The sequence below is a fragment of the Chiloscyllium plagiosum genome, unplaced genomic scaffold, assembly GCF_037043375.1.
Source record: "Chiloscyllium plagiosum isolate Xiang-an unplaced genomic scaffold, Cpla_swu_hap1 HiC_scaffold_3, whole genome shotgun sequence".
Lineage (NCBI taxonomy): Eukaryota > Metazoa > Chordata > Chondrichthyes > Orectolobiformes > Hemiscylliidae > Chiloscyllium > Chiloscyllium plagiosum.
In genome coordinates this window covers 33,888,893-33,911,090 of record NW_028270141.1, presented here as the reverse complement: position 1 = coordinate 33,911,090, position 22,198 = coordinate 33,888,893, and the positions used below count along the sequence as shown (strand labels likewise).

The following is a 22,198-nucleotide window of genomic DNA, read 5'->3' as shown; positions in this document are numbered from 1 at the left end:
ATGCACTCGTTGTAATTATTTTGGTACAATTTTCAAACACAACCACAAGCAATAACCATTCCTTAAGGCTCTGCTTTTTAAACATGTCTATTTCCAGACTGTTGTTCTATAATAGGCAAGAGACATCAGTCACAATTTTAATAACTATTCAAAACAAAAGATGCAATGAGCAATCATCATGGCAGATCAGCTATCAGCTTGCAGCCATCATCCTCTTTCAGTGTGGGAATCAACGGGGCTTACTTGGTCTAGTGTGGTGGAGGAAAACTATTTGCTGGTTTTGTGAAAGGAAAGTGTTGACTTAAAGAAGATGCATTTTATGCACATTGACAACTGTGTACAATATACGCTGACATGTTAGTCTCTGAAACCATGTCTTCGAGGAGGAATGTGACGATAGGTTTTACTCCTTTGACATTCTGAGCTGACCTTTCGTCAGGTTCATGGGCTTTCTTATGACAGCTATGCCATCATCGTTATGGGTGGGGCTTAAGGCACACCTCAGTATTCACTCTTCCTATAAGACCATGTGAGACAGCAGCAAACATTAGGCCATTCAGCCCATTGAGTCTGCTCTGCCATTCAATCACCTGATTAAAGATTTACAAGGATGTTGCCAGGGTTGGAGGATCTGAGCTATAGGGAGAGGCTGAACAGGCTGGGGCTGTTTTTCCTGGAGCGTCGGAGGCTGAGGAGTGACCTTATAGAGGTTTACACAATTATGAGGGGCAAGAATAGGACAAATAGGCAAAATCTTTTCCCTGGGGTCGGGGAGTCCAGAACTAGAGGGCATAGGTTTAGGGTGAGAGGGGAAAGATATAAAAGAGACCTAAGGGGCAACGTTTTCACGCAGAGGGTGGTACATGTATGGAATGAGCTGCCAGAGGATGTGGTGGAGGCTGGTACAATTGCAACATTTAAGATGCATTTGGATGGGTATATGAATAGGAAGGGTTTGGAGGGATATGGGCCGGGTGCTGGCAGGTGGGACTAGATTGGGTTGGGATATCTGGTTGGCATGGACGGGTTGGACCGAAGGGTCTGTTTCCATTCTGTACATCTCTATGACTCTATAAGTTTATCAACCCCATTCTCCTGCTTCCTCCCCATAACTCTTGATCCCCTTGATACTCAACCTGTCTATCTCAGTCTTATATATTCTCAATGAGCTGGCCTCCACAGCCTTCTTTGGCAATGAATTCCACAGATTCATCAATCTCTGGCTGAAGAAGTTTCTCCTTACCTCCATTCCAATATCAGGAAACTCAAGGCAGGTCATTAATTATTGATGAAAAAGTAACAATTTAACATTTGGCTCTAACCATTTGCCATAACTGAAAATCAAAAAGAATAAAGATGTTTCTAAGCTGGTGTGAATAAAGGAAAGGAGGGGGAGAAAAGAAAACCATATTTGTGATAAGTCAATATATTTAATGTAGTGAACTGTTCAAGGCACCTCACGCACACATTATAAAATAGAATGTAACATAGAAGTAGATAAGGAGACATCAGATCAGATTAATAAAAGTTTGGACAGTGAGGTAGATTGCGTGTATGGGATATTTTCTCAGAATGAGGATGTGGAGAGTTCTACAGAAGGTTCACTGGGTTGATAGAGGGACTATCTTATGAGAAGCTGAGTAGATTGAGCCTGCATTTGTTAGAATAGAGAAGAATGAGAGGCAGCCTTACTGAATCATGTAAGAAACCTAGAGGATATGACAGGGTAGATGTGGAAAGTTTGTTTTCACCTTGTTGGAGAATCTAAGACCAGACAGTATAAACACAGAATAAGGGGTTGCACATTACATACATATTATAGCGATGAGGAAACTTTTCTGCCAGAGGGTAGTGAATCTGTGGAATTCTTTACTGCAGAGGTGTGTCAAGGCTTGGTCATTATTTAAAGCTGAGATTTTTAATCAGTGATGGAATCAAAGGTTTGGGGGGAAAGGCAGGAAAAGGATGTTGATCAGATCAGCCATGATCTCACTGAATGGCAGAGCAGACTCAATGGGCTGAATGGCCTAATTCCACTCCTCTGTCTTATGGTCATAGTCGCTCATGGCAAGAATGTGTGTGTGGAGTCCTGCTGCAGCTATGCATGGTTCTGGCTGACCAGGGAACCCTCCTGCTCTTACTGCCTGTCAAAGGCACATCTGAAGGATTTGCAGATTAAAATGATGGACCTACTTAGTTGTTTTATGACACATCTTGCATGGCCATTTGGAGTTGAACCTGGAGCGTCTGGCCCAGAGGAAGGGACACTACCAGCAGGCCACAAGACCTTGCAGGAGCATATTCAAGGGAAAATAAAAACAATGTACACGTGGAAAGGCAAAAGGTTAGTGGAGAATTCCAGAGCTTTGAGCTTGGCAGGTGAATTCATGGCTGATGGTGGTGCTGCAATTAAAATCAGGCAAGGTCAAGAGGACAGAGTGGTGGACATGATCTATATGGACTTCAGTAAGGCGTTTGTGGGAGACTGGTTAGCAGGGATGGATCTCATGGAATACAGGGAGAACTAGCCATCTGGAAACAGAATTGACTCGAAGGTAGAAAACAGAGGGTGGTGGTGGAGGGTTGCTTTTCAGACTGGAGGTCTGTGACCAGTGGAGTACCACAAGGATCGGAGCTGGGTCCACTACTTTTCGTCATCTATATAAATGATTTGGATATGAACATAGGAGGTATAATTAGTAAATTTGCAGATAATACTAAAATTAGAGGTATACGTGACACCAAAGAGTGTTACCTCAGGGTACAACAGGATCTTGATCAGATGGGCCAATGGGCTAAGGAGTCGCAGATGGAGTTCAATTTAGATAAATGTGAGGTGCTACATTTTTGAAAAGCAAATCATTGCAGGACTTATACACTTAATGGTAAGGTCCTAGAGAGTGTTGCTAAACAAAGGCACCTTGGAGTACAGGTTCATAGTTTTTTGAAAGTAGAGTTGCAGGTAGGTAGGATAGTGAAGAAGGCATTTGGTATGCTTTCCTTTATTGGTCAGAGTATTGAGTACAGGAGTTGGGAGGTCATATTGTGGCTGTACAGGACATTGGTTCGGCAACTTTTGGAATATTGCGTGCAATTCTGGTCTTCATCCTATTGGAAAGATGTTGTGAAACTTGAAAGGGTTCAGAAAAGATTTACAAGGATGTTGCCAGGGTTGGAGGATTTGAGCTACAGGGAGAGGCTGAATAGGCTGGGGCTGTTTTCCCTGGAGTGTCGGAGGATGAGAGGTGACCGTACTGAGGTTTATAAAGTCATGAGGGAATGGATAGGATAAATAGACAAAGTCTTTTCCCTGGGGTAGATAAATCCAGAATTAGAGGGCATATAGGTTTAAGGTGAGAGGGAAAAGATATAAAAGGGACCAAAGGGGCAACCCTTTCACATAGAGAGTGGTACGTGTCTGGAATGAGCTGCAAGAGGAAGTGGTGGAGGCTGGTACAATCGCAGCATTTAAAAGGATGGGTGTATATATATATGAATAGGAAGGGTTTAGAGGGATATGGGCCAAGTGCTGGCAAATAGGACTGGATTAGGTTAGGCTATCTGGTTGGCATGGATGAGTTGGACCGAAGGGTCTGTTTCCGTGTTGTACATCTCTATGACTCGATATGCTTTAGTACAACAGCTTGGGAAACCATTTAAACTATTATTGTGAATAGAACAAGTGAAGTTAATACATTTGGAGGAAGTAGAAATGTCATTGATATGAAAATATTATAACACATGCGATTATGGTAAAGGGCAAAAACTGTTGGATGTAATTCCCATGGCTGGTTACTTGAGCCAACGAACTTACACCCAGATGTGCTCTGTTCATGCATCAGACAGCACATTTAGTAATAACCTAGGCCAATTTGTCAGCTTCAGAAGATTATAGAGGAAGGGCCATTGTGTATAGAAACATAGAAAACAGGTGCAGGAGTGGGTTGTTTGGTCCATTGAGCTTGCACTATCATTCAATATGATCATGGCTGATTGTGCAATCTCAGTATTTCAACCCCGCTTTCTCTGCATAACCCTTGATCCCTTTAGATATGTCCAGCTCCCTCTTGAAGATATATAATGATATATTTGCAATCAATTCTGATGGCCCTATATATATATATATATATATATATATATATCTGAGGTGATCTTGCCACAGTCACTTGTTGCTTTCAGGAAGTGTGCTGATAATACAGAATTGAACTCAAGTCTACTCCATGTAAACGCCAACCAGCTACATCAGTGCTCCTCCAATGTCAGAGGTCATCGCCACACAAAACACAGTAATCTCTCTGAACATAAAGTGACAGGAATGGATGAACATCTGAGACTCACTAGGAATACAAGAGGCAAGTTCCACAGTACTGCAAATCAAGTCAAGCATGGAATTGCTTCAAGTACATGTGATTCTGTGATAAGTATAACGCAAGCTTTGAAATCACTTGGATCCAATGTAGCAGCAAGATGTTGGTTATTAATCATTTTATTCAAAAAAGTTCCACATTTTCCAAGAAATTGCAATACAATGCAAAAGCCAACAGAAATAATGATGTCTCAAGTCCAGTTTTCTTTTTGCTTTCATTGATCACTATTTGTCCCATCTTTCCCTCAAATGCTTACAGTTAAATGTCTTCCTTGAGTATTTCTCACAACAAAATGACAACCAGTTGAAATTCTGCTCCCAACAGCCTTGTATGTAAATATATGAAATTTAAAAAATCTAATTACTGAGGAGAAAAGCATTTTTGCTAACCGACAGGGGCCTGCAGGCTGTAACAGCATCCTACCTCCCAGCTGCAGTTTGTCCTGTTTCATAGGCATTGTGTTCTACTGTGACAGCGATGACAAGTTCACAGTAGCTGACCCAGAGACAAGGTAGAAAGAGATGGAAAACAGCTGGATGATCTGACAGACACACACACACACACACACACACACACACACACACACACACACACACACACACACACACACACACACACACACACACACACACACACACACTATCCTTGCTGACACACACACACAACTATGCATATCCTTGCTGTGATGTAAATGTTTTCTATTAAGTGTTCAATGCAGCAAGAGATTGAGGAATTTCCACAACACTGAGGTGATATCTGATGGTTTCTTCATCGACTCCATTCGCAATCAGAATGCAGCAGCTCTACCACCACCACAGAAGGGGCCACTTCAAGTCTTGCCTGGAGGTTAACCCAATCCATATCTGTCTGTGGTGACTGTTAAGCCCAGAACAGGCATGAAGATATTATAAATTCCAAGGAAAAGGTATCCTTTTAAGAATGGATGTACCAGCTTTGAAGATGGCTGCAACACATCTTATGTTATAGCAACCTTGGCTGAAGACAAGGCCAGATATTCAAGTCAATACTTCACTAAAATATAGGTAATTCTAATCACGTGTGAAACTTTCTCAGTTTGTCAGCATGAACTGCAAAGAAGCTGAACTACACTGTGATACATCGGCCGAGTTACCTTCCTTCTTCTCTATTGACTGCACACACATCAAAACTCAATGGTGTCAGAATACTGCAATGAAATGAGTTTCATCAACCCTTGTTGTGTTGTGATGATTCCTCATAATAAAACATAAATGCTCTGGCTCTCTCATCTCTAAATATGTGAAAATTTATAACACAGGCTGAATAAGCCAGCCCACTGCCGCTTTGGAAGAACAACTCTGGACTCATAATAGATCAAGACACCCTTGTTTGTACCTGTTTATAAAGGTTAACTGCAGAACCTCATCAGATCAGAGATACTCCATATGCAATACCATCTGAAATATCATTGTAAAAAGCCATTGAGTGGGCTGCAAATCACTTAACGTTGCACTGCTTTTGCATTTTCATTTGGTATCTAGTGCGCAATGGTGTTTGTTAGCCATCATGTTACAATCTCAGGGACAAGAGCTTGAGAATAAAAAATTTCTAAAGCTTGCTTTTGAAACTAATATAATTGGGGTAAATCACCTCTAGGGTCATAATGAATTTGGACTCATAATAGATCTAGACAGCCTTGTTTATACCTGTTTATAAAGGTTAACTGCAGAAGCTCATCAGGTCCATGAGAAAGAGCATCTGAAATAAAAGCCATTGAATGAACTGCAAACCATAAGCAACTCACACAAATGCATTTTGACTACAGGCCATAATAAAACACAAATTCTCATTGTGCCACTGACCCAGAATCAATAGAAGTTACAGTGAGGGGACGGATAGGAGAGTACTTGTCACCTCCTTAATGTGTGTCTTGGAAAAGACCTGACAGTCAACTTCCTCAGTTAGGACAGGGGAAGAAATTAGAGGTTATGGTGAAAACATGACAGTGTACGGCACCGTCACAGTAATGCATTCCTAATTTGGATCTTGACACTGGAGAAAGGTTTTGCTGCTAATAATAAAGAAACCATCTGTGCATAACTGCCATCTGCATAAACCATCTGTGCACCGTGGGTGGCACAGTGGTTAGCACTGCTGCCTCACAGCGCCAGAGACCCGGGTTCAATTCCCGACTCAGGCGACTTTGTGGAGTTTGCACATTCTCCCTGTGTCTGCGTGGGTTTCCTCCGGGTGCTCCGGTTTCCTCCCACAGTCCAAAAATGTGCAGGTCAGGTGAATTGGCCATGCTAAATTGCCCGTAGTGTTAGGTAAGGGGCAAATGTAGGGGCATGGGTGGGTTGCGCTTCGGCGGGTCGGTATGGTCTTGTTGGGCCGAAGGGCGTGTTTCCACACTGTAAGTAATCTAATCTAATTATAAAAATCTGAATAATAACTCGGGCATGAATTAGAGAAATAGTCTTACATGTGTCCCCTCCGACAACAGTTTATTTTATTCAGTTGATAAACAATGCATTTTTTAAACGAGATTTCTGGTCATCTGCATGGGAAATGTTAAACAATTTTATATTTTTAGCAACTTCACAGGAAGTCACACCAGCCAATGAACAGCAAAAGTTGTCAAAAAGAAGTTGTATAATAATTGGCAATTTGTCATCATTAAGCATATGCAGTAACACACAATTATTAGTGTGATATATTGCACACGGAGAGAGAGAGAGAGAGAGAGACTGTAGACTTGAGGGATATTATACTCAGAAGGATGAAACATGTAAATAATTCTCCGACTATCAGACTGTCAATTAAGTAGTATTTGTTAGGTTAAAGTGTGCCATTTATGTGTATTGTTTTGAGGGTCTTTCTGACGGCAGTTAACAAAAGTCTAGAATGATGAATGACAAAAACTGATCAACACATAAGACTTAAGACCAGGCGTATGCCATTCAGCCCTTCAAGTCTACTCTTCCATTTGACTAAATCATGGTCAATCTGGTTGTGTTTTCAACTTCTCTTTCCAGTCTCTGCTCCATAACCTTTCACCTATCAAAAATCCGTCAAACTCAATCTTGAGTAAATTCAGTGACCCTGTCTTTATACTTTCTGACCCTCGGAGAGAAAATAAATCCTCAGCATTTCCATATTAAAAAGGAGACTTCATATTCTAAAACAGCATCCCATAATCTAGTGTCCTCCAGGACTGCATGGTAATACTTCCAAGATGCTACTTTGAATCCCAAATACAAAGTCAAAATGTAGATCAGCTGACGGGTGCATTACATTGAATTCATGGACATTTACTATCCTTTGCTTTGTGATCATCAGGCACTGAATTCAACCTATTCTTTCAGCAATGGTACTCTCTTGTTTCAATGTTACTAAGTAGTAATGGCACTGCATATCATAATGTTAGTGTCTCATGACCTCCTAGTCATAGATAAATATTGCTAATCTTGATCTCTTATGTAATTCAAGCCTCCTCGATTAAAAAGATTGAAACCACATATTCAGAGATATAAAGTATATATCCTGGGTAATATTGCAGAGAATATCTCATCATGATACTGTGCCAATTCAAACAAGAAAATATTCATTTGTGACAGTCACAGTTGTCAGTTAGGGTGTTTAATGGTCCGAGAATTCCTCCAAGAATTTAATAAGTGTCTGAGAAATGCAAGTATAGTTCTCTTTTCATTTTAAACCCAACTTTGACATTCCCTAGATTGTTTTTTTTGCCTAGAGGGAAGTGCAGGGGGGAGTCTTCTGATCCTTTGACTTTAATAGGTATCAACATTATTTATAAGCTGTCTTGTGCTTTTAAACTTTCCTAATTTTATTAATTTTTGTATGTGCATGGCTCTACTACTACTCTTAGCTTCATAGTTTGTTCCTTTCTTTCTCAGTATAAGACATGAATGGACTTCAGTGTATTGGAACATAAGCCATTCTTGGGATTAGTGCGAGACAGGCTGACACTGGTATGGTCACCAAGTAATGTTCTAGTTGAACACTTATTGAAAAGAGCCCAAATGCTCACTAAACAGAGATTTCATTGGAGGGGTAATGATGATTAGCTCTTGTAACTTCTGATAGTAAACCACAGAGGAGAACAGGCAAAAGCAGTTCATCTAACCTCCCCCACCCCTCAATAGTATTGCAGTTTTAAAAGAGGAAATGCTGTTCAACAATCCAATAGATAATGCACCTTGTGCTGTTCCCTTACTTTGTCCCTGTGCATTCTTCCTTTTCAAATAGATATCTAATTTTCCTTCGAATGCTTTGACTGATTCTTCCTCCACAGGCAGTGCATTCCAGACCCAAACTACTCCTCATGTCATAACAGCACAGTGACAGGGTTGTTGAATTTACTTAAGACTGAGTTTGATAGATTTTTGTCACAAAACTGACTTAAAGGTTACGTGAGAAAGACAAGAAGGGGCAGTTGTAACCACTACCAGTTTAACAACAATTTTATTGAAGGGTGGAGCAAGTTTGAAGGGTTGAATGGCCTACTTCTGTACCTAAGTCCTATGTTTCAATCAGCTTCAATAGTTTCTTCAGATTTTTGTTAACTACTATAAGAGCCCTTCATATTGCCAATTCTTCTGCCAAATACCTTAAATCAGTCTACAATCAATTTTAGGCTTTTCACCAGTGTAAACTGAATTTAGGTTTGTTCACTGAGCTGGAAGGTTCATTTTCAGACATTTCATCACCATATTAGAAAATATCTTCAATGAGCTACACCACCAGTGCTTCATCCAGCGGCTCACTGATGATGTTACCTAGTATGGTAACGAAACGTCTGAAAACAAACCCTCCAGCTCAGCGATCAAACCAACATCCAGATCCTCAACCTGAGCTACAAATCTTCTCAGAAGTTTGTGTCCTCTCTATTCTGGTCAGAAACCTAATGAGCTTAATCTCTAATGGCCGAATGACCTAAATCTCCTCGCCTTCTCTTCTTCAAAGAAAACAGTCCCGACCTCTCCAATCTATTAGTGAAATTGGAATTCCGATTCATTGGAACCACTCTCTTTAATTCCTTCATATCCTTAAAGTGGAACACACAGAACCAGATACAATACTCCAGTTAAGGCTGAAACAGTGTTTTACCCAAGTTCAAATTAACTTCATTGCTCTTGTTTTCCATACCATTAAACAACTAAGCCCAGGACGTTAGATACTGTATTAATTGTTCTCTCAACCTGGATTGCTAGCTTAAAAGGCAAGTGCACATTTACATCCAGATCCCTCTGATCTTGCAAACCCTTAAGGAATGCATCTTTTGCCATACATTGTCTCTCTTGTTTTTTTCTACCAAAACGACTCACTTCACACTTCCCTACATGGAATTTTAACTTCTCCTTGTGTGTTCATTCCACAAAATGCCCTTTCAAAATTCTACATTACCCTTCTCTTATAGATTCGATGATGCTTAAAGTTCATAATGCTTCCTAATTTTGTACAATCAGCAAATTTTGAAATCTAAAGAAACAAATGACAAAAGCTGATTGAAACATCGAACTTAGGAATGGAAGTAGACCATTCAGCCCTTCAAACGTTCTCCAGTCTTCAACAAAATTGTGGTTAACCTGGTTGAGGAAACTACTCCCCCTCTTGTCTTTCTCATAATCATCAAATTGTAATCCATTAATATAAAGCAGGAAGAGTAAAGTTCTCGACACTGACCCCTGGGGAACTCTTCAACAAAATTCCTTCAGTTTAAAAAACATTCATCAATCACTACTCTCTGTTTCCTATCACTCAACTCACTTCATATTCCATGACCAATAAATTTGCTCACAAGATTGTTGTGCAACACCGTATTGAATACTTGTTTGGAAGCACATAGACACCACATTAGCAGCAAATGTCTCAAATTATTTGTTAAATGGTACTAGCATATGCATTTCAGGGGCTGTTTAAGATTTGAACCTGTTAGGTGCAAAGGAGAATAGATAGTAAGGCCCTAGTCTTCTGTCTTCATTGAGGATTTCCTCGTCTGACTTCAAAATGGACTAGTGCTCAGGCTGGCTTTCTAATGGGGAAATGATCACTGATGTCTCAAACACACTGCACGTGAAACGGTCCCACCTTTGTGACTCAGGTTAGCTGGTAGTAAAGCAAAACTTCAGGCCTACAAGGCTGCAAAAACTTCACCCCTCTGTCATAGTTTGTATCCTTTCCCACCACCACATTGTACTTTTCTCCTGCTGTCTCCATACCACACACTCCTCCACCCCTGGTCACCACAGAGCCAATGTGTCTGCTGTCTTGGTGTTAATCAGCCAATTGGCCACCCTCCCTACCAAGCAACTCTGAGCAGCAGCCATGCCGCAGCTCTTATAACACATTGTTTTTCACAATGGCAATAATAATTTGACAGACTTTCTCTTTTGTCTCATCATGTGATGATTTAACACAATGCTGAAATTTTGGGGCTAATCAATCATCGTTTGTAGGATGCTCTTTTTCTAGAAGGTGACATCCGTCTCAATTTCTTATCGGGATGATGGCGAAATTTGTCCATTAAGTATGTAGCCATCCAGCTCAATTTAGTAAGGGCAGGATACTACACACTACTGTAGATCAGAAAGCTCCAGTGGTTTGATTCCTTCCTTGTGCTAGTTCATTCAGGCCATGCTGAGATCATGGTAAGGATTATATGCACAAAATGTCTGGCATTTGAGGTTAAATTATTGCTTCTTCCTGGGCCCAAGTGAATTAAAATTGAATATTTCTAAGCGTTTTTCTTTGTGTGAGCTCCACTGCAGCATGGAGTAGGGCTCTCATCACGTGGTTCAAAAAGGTGGAGAGTGAACGGCACATGTTCCACCTGTCTGCAGCCAAGATTTTCAGTGAACATTTGACAGGTAGAGAACAATGTTGACATTCATATTTAAACAGACCATTTGCCTATTTCAAGCATGTGGGCTGTTTACCTATTTACGGGCCCTATTGAATATAACATCCAATCAGTAGTAAGCATCAATAGGGAGAGGGAGGGGTGGGGCTTAAAAACCCCTCTCCACCTCCTGCCTACTTTTGGCTGGCTACTTCCCAACTATGAAACTGGTGGTTATATTAGAACTGTGATTGGATTATCACCATTGTTAACTTCATGTCTGTCACCCAGCAACAATTACTTACACTAACGTTGCATCTTCAATGTAGTGAAACAGTCCAAGAATAATACAGAAGATAATATGACACCAGTTTACACGATGAGATATTAGTTCCGATTTCCAAAAGCTTGAATAAAAAGGTAGCTTTTTAAGACGTATATGCATGGAGGAAAGAGGTGGAGTGGTGTAGGAATGGAATTCCAGATTTTAGGGCTGAAGCAATTGCAGATACAACAATCAATGGTGGAGTAATTATAATTGGAGATGCTTATGAGACTAGAATTTTCAAATTAAGACATTGCTCGACTGGGAATCAACAAACAGAGGGGGGATAATATGGATAGAACATTGCAAAGAAAGGACTTTGGACAACTGCGTTTCAGATGATCCCAAAATAATACAGCATAGAAAGTGGAAGGCTAACCAAAAGAGTTTTGGAATAGTTGTGGTTGGCAGTAACAAAGCCTGGGTGAGGTTTTCAGCAGCAGGGGCAGGTACAAAGTTAGGTATTGTTTATGATCGTGGAACTCAGCAGTCGTTGTAATGGTGTTATTATGTTGTTAGAAGCTCATCAATGTCCAAAGATGTGCAGGTCAGGTGACCTGGCCATGCTATATTGCCCATAGTATTAGGTGCATTAGTCAAGGGGTAAATATAGGGTAGGGGAATGGGTCTGGATGAGTTACTCTTCGGAGGGTCGGTGTGGACTTGTTGGGCCGAAGAGCCTGTTTCTATACTGTAGGGAATCTAATCTAATCGAATCTAATCACAAGTTCAAATATGACATCAAGATTGCAAAAAGTCCAGTTCAGCTTCAGACACTTGTTAGGCGAGGCATGGAATCAGTAGGGAGGGAATAGAGTTTGGAGTGGGGATTTAAAACAATGGTTTCAGTCTTCCCAATATTTAAGTGGTCTAATAATTCCACAAAAGTGCACGAGTGAAGAGAGGTATTGGTTAGCTAGAGCTGGGAGTTGACATAGTACATGTAAAAACTAAAGCTAAGTTTTTGAATGGTGTCTCTGAAGGGCTATGTGTTATAAAAAAGAAGAGGAAATCTCCAATCTGTTAGGATACCAGAAGTAATGGTGCAGAAGCAGAAAGAAATGCCAGTGTAAATAATGCTCTTGCCCTCATTTTCTTCAAATAAATGCCTCATTTGAGCAAAATGTTGTTAAATGCAGGATATTCAAACCATAAGGCATATAGAGGTTAGAGTTACAAATAAAACCCTCATTTTTATCTCAAACACTGCATTTCGCATTTCAAAGACAGATATAGATTGGCCACAAGACAGTAAGATTTCCTCAGCTCACCTCAACAAGGTGCCACAGTTCCAGATGTCAAGGTTACATTTCATTAACATGCTAAACATTCTTCCATTAAATTAATGCCAATTTGTAACACATGAGACAGGTTATTTCTTTAGTTACAGTTAACAGACACAAAGAGAAACTGCTTGTGATAACAGCATAAAGTTGCTCCACAATTCCCTCATGATACCCTCCTGCAGGGGCTGTGGAATGGTGATCCCAGTTGATTTCTCTTTTGTCTGACATGAGGGAGAGTGGGCCAATTGCAGTTGCAGTCTCCTAGGACCTGTCAAAAATTGAACTTACTCAGCATTGACAGCGTGACAAACCTGAGAACTTCTTATTTCAAAGGCACACTTCCTCAGATGCTTGCCAATAAAGTGTCCAGAGTAGAGTTTTATTTGATTATTCGCGTTTACCATTCACACTTCAATTACCTCGGCAGACTGGTGGTTTTCCTGACCATTTCCCATCACCCTTGCATGCCCGGTGTTCCGATCCTCCTGCGAGGTAGAATCCTGGCTGGCAGGTGTAAATTAAGGTATAACCCATTATCGGCAGTTCAATGGCTCTCACGTCCACATAGGCAGGTGTTTCTGGCTGTCGGCAGCTGTGAGCTTGAAAGAAAATAAAGAACGAGAAATTAGCCAATGAAGCAATAATAACCACAGTAGAGTAAATAATTTAAGGTGTCGGATCAAAAATTTGCCAGTTGTTTCTCTGGAACAAATTATATGGTTAAAACTCAGCAAACAGTGGGGAACATTTTAACAATAAGATGCACAGCACTGAGGGAGAGAACTTCTGGGGTTTTCCTACTTGCCTGAGATAACTTTGGCAGAATAGCTGTGGAGACCTTGTAAAAATCAATGTAAAGCACTTACATATTTTCTCTGGGATTTCTGCTGGAGTTATGGCTGCCAAGTATGATCAATACACACAGACATTCATTCAGCTCTGAGAGACAGTTGCCACAACTGGTCACGCAATTTGAACCTTGCTATGCAAAGTGCTTTTAACATTGTAATAAATCTCACTGACATTACTAAAGCAAAAATTTATCAAATAAATCCACTTGGACAGAACCATTGGACAAAAACTGCAGTGACTATATTATTCACGCTGATGGTTTATAATTATTATTTTTGCAATAAGCTGCTTGTGACTTGTACATCTGAGCAACACTTCCGAGCAATAAAACCAATACAGAGAAAGTTTTATTTGCTCATCATCTGATGTCTATTCTCATCATCCAATTAAATTACAGACCATTACAGTTAGGGGTCATGTATCACTAAATAGTGCCAGGAAGATGTTCCTGGCACTATCTTATACCTTCTTTTGATACTGAGGTCTTTCCATCAGGGAGACAATATATTGAATGCAGTCAATGTTTTCACAAGGGATTACTGGTAATCAGAGTTTATATCCTCAGCCAATAATGCATACACAAGTGACTGATGATACCACTTGTGAATTAGGCATTGTATATAACAGTTCTGCAGTGCTTTCCCTACCAAAGACAGACACAAACTCAGACTCGTCATAGGCAAGGAGCTGTTTACTTTGATCTTAAATGTGCTGTTTGGGAGGTTGTTGCAATAAAAGTATGATTTCACCTTCTTATCGCACATTGACTGTGTCCAAGGCATATTACAGAATACACAGGATCTCTTGTGCTTCCTTCATTTTGACTAACAACAGCTCTTTGACTGAGTGACTAAAAGCTAAGCAAACAGATAGATGGTTGGAATCAAATACAATTTCTTGACTTGGCTGAATTCCAAAATCAGGACATCTGTGAGGGAGAACTTTGAAGAGGGTTGTTAAATAGATATTTATTTTTAAGGACGCACCATGTAATTTCACCATTGCTATCCTCCACACTGTGTCAGACCTTCTCTTTCTTTCCCTATTCTTGCAAAGGTTGTTCACCTCTAACATCTCTATCTTCTGATGAAAGTCACCAACTTGCAATGCTAGTCCAGTTTCTCACTCCACAGATGCTACAAGATGTACTGAGTGCTCCCAAAAGTTTGGCTTTTTTGTGAAAATCTTAATGTTGTGAGAATCTTGGTGTGGAACAGTTCCATAATAACAACTGCTGGACATGGGTTGAAGTCTACTTGCACAACAATTGGCCTTAGATATGTAGGAATGTTCTTTCTACCATTCCTAATAGGTGCAAAGATTACTTTTGGAATTATGTGTTTCAATTATGTGTTATATTTTCCATCAAGAACACCACCATACTATGCAACCATTTTCAACTTTGTGCTCTGAACTGGGGACTTTGTTCACCTGCAGATCATAAACCTTTTGTGGTTGGCCTGAATTTCTATTATTTTCTACTGGTTGTTGTACAAGGCAATAGTTCTGAAAGGGTTACTATTGGAGACTGCATCAGGTTCCACTGAATCTGATAATGTCTCACAGCACTGAGTGAAGAACCAGCGAATCCTGCTCGAAATCCTGGTGGGGCCAGATATGTTATGTCTGATTGGTGATAGTCTTTGTCATTACACGTAACCGTTCAATGTAACTTGCACCTATTGCTGTCATGAAATAAGGAACACCTCCTCATTAAGACTTTCGAGTGGTTTATCCTTGACCACTGTTAACTAAGTAAGCATTGTACTTAGTCCAGGAGGAGGATTGGTGGCAGCATTCTACCTCGATTATAAATCACTAATGGTTCATTCCACAAACATATGACACTGATATGTGTTAAGCTCTGCACCAAATCACCAGTTGGCAAATTACTCTCAATTAATCTACTGCTGTTTCCTATACGTGTTTTTTTTTAAATACTCAGGCATGTTGGTATTAAAGAACACTTATAATTTGTATGCTTACAATTTCAATTCACTTACATGGTAACATTTCAATGCTGAACCAGCTGCTAACTTTCCTCTAATCATTGGTTACGTTTCCAATGATAAGGACTGATTACAACAGATATCAAGTTGAAAATGAATGAAAAATCGTCTTAGCAGCTGGAAAGAATAGGTACAGCTGCATCCTTAGCTATTACCTGCTGACAGTCTAACTACTTGCTTGCTAGAAAGCAACATCTCATATGGTGAAGACAGTTTATCACACCTCACTGGCATTTGCGACAAATATATGTAATTAACTGAAATATAACTTTCTAAATATGGACAAGGAAAGGAGGTAAACAAGAATTAGATGGAGCAACACTACAAAGGTATAGAAAAATAAACTGTTTGCAGACATTGCTTTTTGAACCTAGAAAACTTACGAACGCATTCAGGATGCACACCACTCCAAGTCAAATTGGCAAGACAGGAGCGTGTTGTGGAGCCTTGAATATGGTAGCCCTTTCGACACTTGAAAAATACAGTGCTCCCAACCTGTAAAAAACATAAATGTTCTCAATATAGAATGGGAACAATTGGAAGGGGTGACTGGCAGAATATCTGATTCAGTAGATATTTTTTACCTCATAACCTTGGGAACTGTTCTGCATTCCAAAATGAGGGGTGCCTGGGTCCGGACATATAGTGTGTGTTGGATCTTTTGAAGGGAACGGCAACATTGAAACAGAAAAAAAACAAAAGTACATTCATAATTCTGGCTATGCTACAAAGAGTTTTGTTTTAGACAGGTTACAAATTAGCAGTTTTAAATATTCATGTTCACTTCAGTTTTCCGATGCTGAATACTTTAAAGTCTCGAAATTACATCAAAGTAATATTAGCATATACGCACAACACACTGATAATCAATTCCTTTGTGGATTATTTATTTTAAAATATTAAAACAGCTATTAATCAGCAGACAATGAAATTGGATATTAACATTTTCATATTCACATAACGTAATTTCAAGGCCCAATCTCTTAAAAGGTTTGATCACTGGACTGTGACATTCCCATTTTATTGATGAGATATTTTTACTACTTTCTTGTTAATATTAACAATAAGTGTTGGCTGTCAAATCTCTGCATCAGTGAAATGATTTTCCCAGCTCTAAAGTTTCCACTTTTGAAACTGATTGGAGATACAGCCATAAAAATTAAGAAGTAAATGTGAAAAAGAAAATGAGAAGATATAAACTAAACATCATGGTCCTTTAACTCTCCCTGTAAGCTGATCTCAATTGACAACTCAGAAAAGCATGACCTCTCTACTATGATTGCATTTCTATTTCTATAACTCACAGCAAACTGAGGAACATTAACCAGAATAATGGATGGGGTGGCCATACCAATGCAAGATGGCTGAATGCCACTCCAGAATCCATTCGCTTGGCAAAATCTTCTTGATGATCCAACTAATAGAAACGGAGGTCGGCAACGGAAGTACACTTCAGATTTGAACGTGAAACTTCTTCCTTCAATTCGCCCCTCCACTGGAGTCCCTGGGTCTCCACAGAAAACAGCTACAGGCAAAGAAAATTTAATGTACACATTGTGGAAAGCTTGTATTTAGAATAGTGTATTCATAAACTTTTGCAGCTTTCAAAAGTTATCACATGACTTTATGGGAAAGACTCCTTCCCCCAACATTTAGTTTCTCTCTTCTTTTCTTAGCTGAAGCCTTGATCTTTGCTGGGATACAGTTGGAATACAGCCATTCACTTATCATTGCTAAATCTAATCTTGCATGTTCTCTACAAATGTATACTTTCACAACATACATTCCTGGATAGCATTCAGGAAGGGGACAATGACTGATTTGATGATACTCGAATCAGCAAAATTGTTTCCAATTGTTGGATCCTTAATATTATCCCAGGTTGAGATCACAACAGTAGTGGGAGTGAACAAGAGTTCTCGCTGTCCTGAAGGTATCAATTAAGCCATTGGAAAGTTGTAAAATGGCCTTTTGTATTGAGGCTAGATTGTTTTAAGCAAGCCCAGCTGCATAGAATCAATTTTCTCAGATGAAACAACAGATGATCATGTCTGGATGCACAGCTATAAAGTCGATGGAGTGCTAGAAGATAGGATTGTAGTAAGGATTTGACGGCACGGTCCCTATCTTGCCTATGGCAAAAGTAAAGGATACAAAGAGTTGGATCGCAGCTTTAAGGTGGATGAGAAAAGCTGTGCTTGAACTACCCTTACCTATTGACTGGTGAGATCTTGATATTGGCATGAATTTGGCAGAAGGCTCCTTAACTGTCAGCTGAGGTGCAGTACCCCCTACATTGGAGTTCCAAAGAAGGTGAGTACATTGTGGAAAGCTTTGCTATTGAGGTGAATATGTGACCGAAATTGGTGGCAGTTGCATTGATTGCTTTACCAACTACTCAGTTCTCTGTGTGTATGGCTACATTGTTAAAATGATGCAGCAAGTACATTATTGATTTTGTTTTTCACAAGCAGTAAATGTCAAAAAAAAGTAAGGTACCACAGGATGGTGATGTTATTCAAGACGTTATTGCTGGTTATTAAAAATTGATGCCATTGCACTCTTTATTAGAGACACTGCAATTAATTCATGATTGTGTGCCAGATAAATGCAAACGTTCTTGATCTTATCCATCGGGAAAGAGGTACTGATAGAGGAGAGTCACTTTTAGCTGCTGTGATACATCTCAGAACAGCATTGATAAGAAACTTGGTAATTTTTGGCCTTTCCCCTTAAAGTTGTCAGCGTTGGCAAAATATTTAAAATCCCACTTTGGAAGCACAAACTTCCTAACACAAATTCTAAGAATTGTATCTAATTATTTTATAGCACAGCTTCATGCTGTATAACCAGTAGTCCATTAAGTGAAAATTAATCACACTAAGCATGACATACATGTCAGATTGTGAAGGTGAAGTGTCATTTCACATTTCTTTTACCATAAAAGTATTCATATTGATCAAAAATCTAGAATATGAATCTCCTTCAGGGACAATATATGCTGTCACATAGGGTAAGAATTCAGAGATCCTGTCAGTCTTAGTCTGGCAAAACACAAGTCAAAACCACCAAAAGAACACACAGCAAAACCAGGTGATATTTCCAGTTCATTATTTAGGCTTTGGTTTGTAGACAAGGCCAACACAGAGAGTGGCAGAACTGATTTCATGTTTGACACTGCATCAGTGTCCCTCACAATTATATTTGTCAATTTGATAAATGTAGATTCAGTCCTTCAGCTAAACTTGAAATTGCAATAACAGTTCAGTATTTTGTGTATTAAAAAAAAGAAAAATTTGCAATTTGTGCAAAGACATTACATAGTTGACAATAGTCTTCTTTGTTCTTCAAAAGAACAAACTCAAGCAATACTTGGAAGATCATCATAGGATCAAGCAAAAGATTTGAGCCAGATGATGTTACCAGGTTAGTCCCAAGTTGATTGTGCACAAAGGTGTACCATTCCCATTGGACACATCCATACAGTAAAGGATAAAGGTTACTCACAATAACTTGCTGAGGTAGGACCAAGGAAAATTCCAGAGAGTATCAAGGATTGAAGCTTAGACAGTTAGTTTGTGTTGTCAACTTTAGAACAGAACTGGAATAACTTCTTGTTATATGGACCGTAAGGAGTTTGTCTGTGGGTAGCAAATCTCAACCTCTGAGAACAAAGTCCATTTGTGGGAATACACAGGGTTTTAACTCAGGGTGCTGTCCTTTGTGTTGACAATTGTTGGTTGGTACAACAACAAATAATTAAGACAAATAAATAAGATAAGGAAACACATCGCATGATAATTCCCAATTTTGTGTCTTTAAATTCAAAACATCTTGTTGTTTCCCTATAATCTCAGAATGTATCATGCACCTCAAAAAGATTGACTGATTTGCAATCCTTGAAATCACCAGTAAGTACATCACCTAAGTTTCAGTTGCACATTTCACCTGAAGTCTCCAATTAGGAGCAGTCATATACTATGCATCCCTTGAGCCTGCTCTGCCAATAAAGGTTGATCTGTTTGTGTTTCGCATTTCATATTCCTGTCCACAGAAACTCCTTATATGGAAATGATGACCCTTGATTCCCTGGCCAAACAAGAATCGACCTTCCTCTTTTAAAAATATTCAATATCCCTGCCTTCACCACATTCGGAGGCAGAGGCAGAGTTCCAAAATCACAATTTTCAGAGAGAGAAAAAAAACTCATCTCTGCCCTCAAAGGGTGACCCCTAATTTTTAAACATTGACACCTAGTTCTGGTCTCACCCCCAAGAGGAAATGTCTTTTCCATATCAACCTTGTTAAGAACAAACAGCATCTTATGCACTTCAGACAACTGGCACCTAACTCTTCTAAAGCCTACTCTGTCCGACTCTTCCTCAGAGGACAACCTGCTTATTCCAGGTATCAATCTAGTAAACCTCCTCTGAAATGCTGCTGTTATATTTACTTCCTATCCAGGGTGAGTAAAATGGCACACAGTATTTGAAACATGTTTTTTTTTTAATATATCTCAGTTAAGTGCCAATTTTCCTGAGTTTCCTTTCTGTGAGCTCGAGCGAATTATCTCATGCTGTCCTTTGCTGTCCACCTCATTAGGTATGCACCATACCTCTATGGTGCTATTGAGTATTCACCAGTGGAGGGTGTATTTACTGTGGCTGGGACCTTCGAGATTTAGGCAAGCTGGACAACAAGTCAAATGGTGCCAGCCAGGAGTAGCCCTTCACAGTACACGTATTGGGAAAGAGATGAAAATGAAAAGCTTCTGCAAGTATATATGTAACACAGTTGACACTTCATCAGAAATAGAAGTTCAGATTCATAAACATATTTCCACTTTGCATCATTACTCAACTGATTGACAATCATTTCTGTCCATTGTTGCACTGCTCAATCATGCTGAAGGAGACGCTCCTCCTGTAAATAGCCTCATCTTCCTGCTTATAAGACTGCTCCCACTTTCCCTGCTCTCCAGCTTCTAACACATCCGATCATTGCCTGCTTGAGCTGTGCACAGCACAGCATGTAAGGATTATGCAGCACACTTAGTTTGCAGTGCACTGCAAGGCTCCAGCCCAGATTGATTCAAGAATTGCAACCTCATTTTCTGGAAGCTTATTTTCTGCTCCACAAGGGTCCCGATCGAAGACTGGCCTGCATTGCATCTACACTTGGCCTCAGTCAGGGGGTGGTATAAAGAGTCTTCAGACATGTTTGTATAAATTAGAACTTATTTCCAATTTGCCATCCCTGTATCTGCCCCTGAAATGAAGCGGACACAAGCATACAGGCATCATGCCAACTTCTAAAGAATTTGACACAGACTTCTCAGATGTGGTACACATGATCACAGATGACTTTCAAAGGAAATAAAGTGTAAAAATAGGGAAGATATTTGAAAAATATACAAGGCACTAGTCTGACCACAGTTGGAATACTGTGAACAGTTTTGGGCCTCTTATCTATGGAAAGATGTACTGGCATTGGAAGCAGTCTAGACGTGGAGGAACTGTCGAGGGTGAGACGTAGAGTAGGTTAGGCTTGTACTAATTGGATTTTAGAAAAATGAGAGGTGACCTTATTGGAACATGCAAGATTCTTAGAGAGCTTGACAGGAGACACACAGAAAGATTGTTTCCCCTTGTAGGAGAGACTGGGACCAAAGGACAAAATCTCAGAATAAGGTATCGCACATCTAAAGCAGAGGTTAGGAGGAATTTATTTTTCTGTTGGAGGCAGTGAATCTGTGGAATTCTTTACTGTAGAGGGCTGTCAAGCTGTGGTTGTTAAATACATTCAAAGCTGAGAAAGATAGAGTTTTAATCAGGAAAGGAATCAAGGTTTATAGTGAAAAAGCAGGAAAATGGAGTTGGAGATAATAGATCAGCCTTGATCGTATTGAATGGCAGAGCAGAGTCGATGGGCTGAATGGACTACTTTCGCTTCAATGACTTAAGGAGGGCCATTGAATGCCTGTATACACACCTTTGACAGAGTGGACCTTATTCTGAAGCACAAGTCATGTTGCACAAATACTTCTTCAGGAGATTCCAAGTACAGTAGAATTACTGAAACATTCCTCCGAATCCTAGCCCCCACCATCATCCAAGAAAAGCAACATAGATTAGATTAGATTACATTACAGTGTGGAAACAGGCCCTTCGGCCCAACAAGTCCACACCGACCCGCCGAAGCGAAACCCACCCATACCCCTACATTTACCCCTTACCTAACACTACGGGCAATTTAGTATGGCCAATTCACCTGACCTGCACATCTTTGTGACTGTGGGAGGAAACCGGAGCACCCGGAGGAAACCCACGCAGACACGGGGAGAACGTGCAAACTCCACACAGTCAGTCGCCTGAGGCGGGAATTGAACCCGGGTCTCTGGCGCTGTGAGGCAGCAGTGCTAACCACTGTGCCACCGTGCCGCCCACTTTTTTTTTTGTTTTTTTTTTGGAGAAAACATGTTTATTGTTTTCAAATTTGGTACTTAATGTAATGCATCT

The 22,198-nt window shown here is 40.0% G+C and overlaps 1 protein-coding gene across 4 annotated transcripts in view; it reads right to left on the bottom strand.

The window, feature by feature from the left end:
- LOC122548600 (CUB and sushi domain-containing protein 1-like) overlaps positions 1-22,198 on the bottom strand; it is a 2,407,075-nt gene that overhangs the window by 30,923 nt on the left and 2,353,954 nt on the right. For all 4 annotated transcript variants that reach the window (XM_087978377.1, XM_087978362.1, XM_087978369.1 and 1 more), the window contains 4 exons: positions 17,032-17,205; positions 16,265-16,338; positions 16,064-16,175; positions 13,239-13,418 (listed from right to left, as the gene is read on the bottom strand). In XM_087978377.1, coding sequence (XP_087834503.1) covers positions 13,239-13,418; positions 16,064-16,175; positions 16,265-16,338; positions 17,032-17,205 — 540 coding nt within the window. The remainder of the gene's footprint in view (positions 1-13,238; positions 13,419-16,063; positions 16,176-16,264; positions 16,339-17,031; positions 17,206-22,198) is intronic.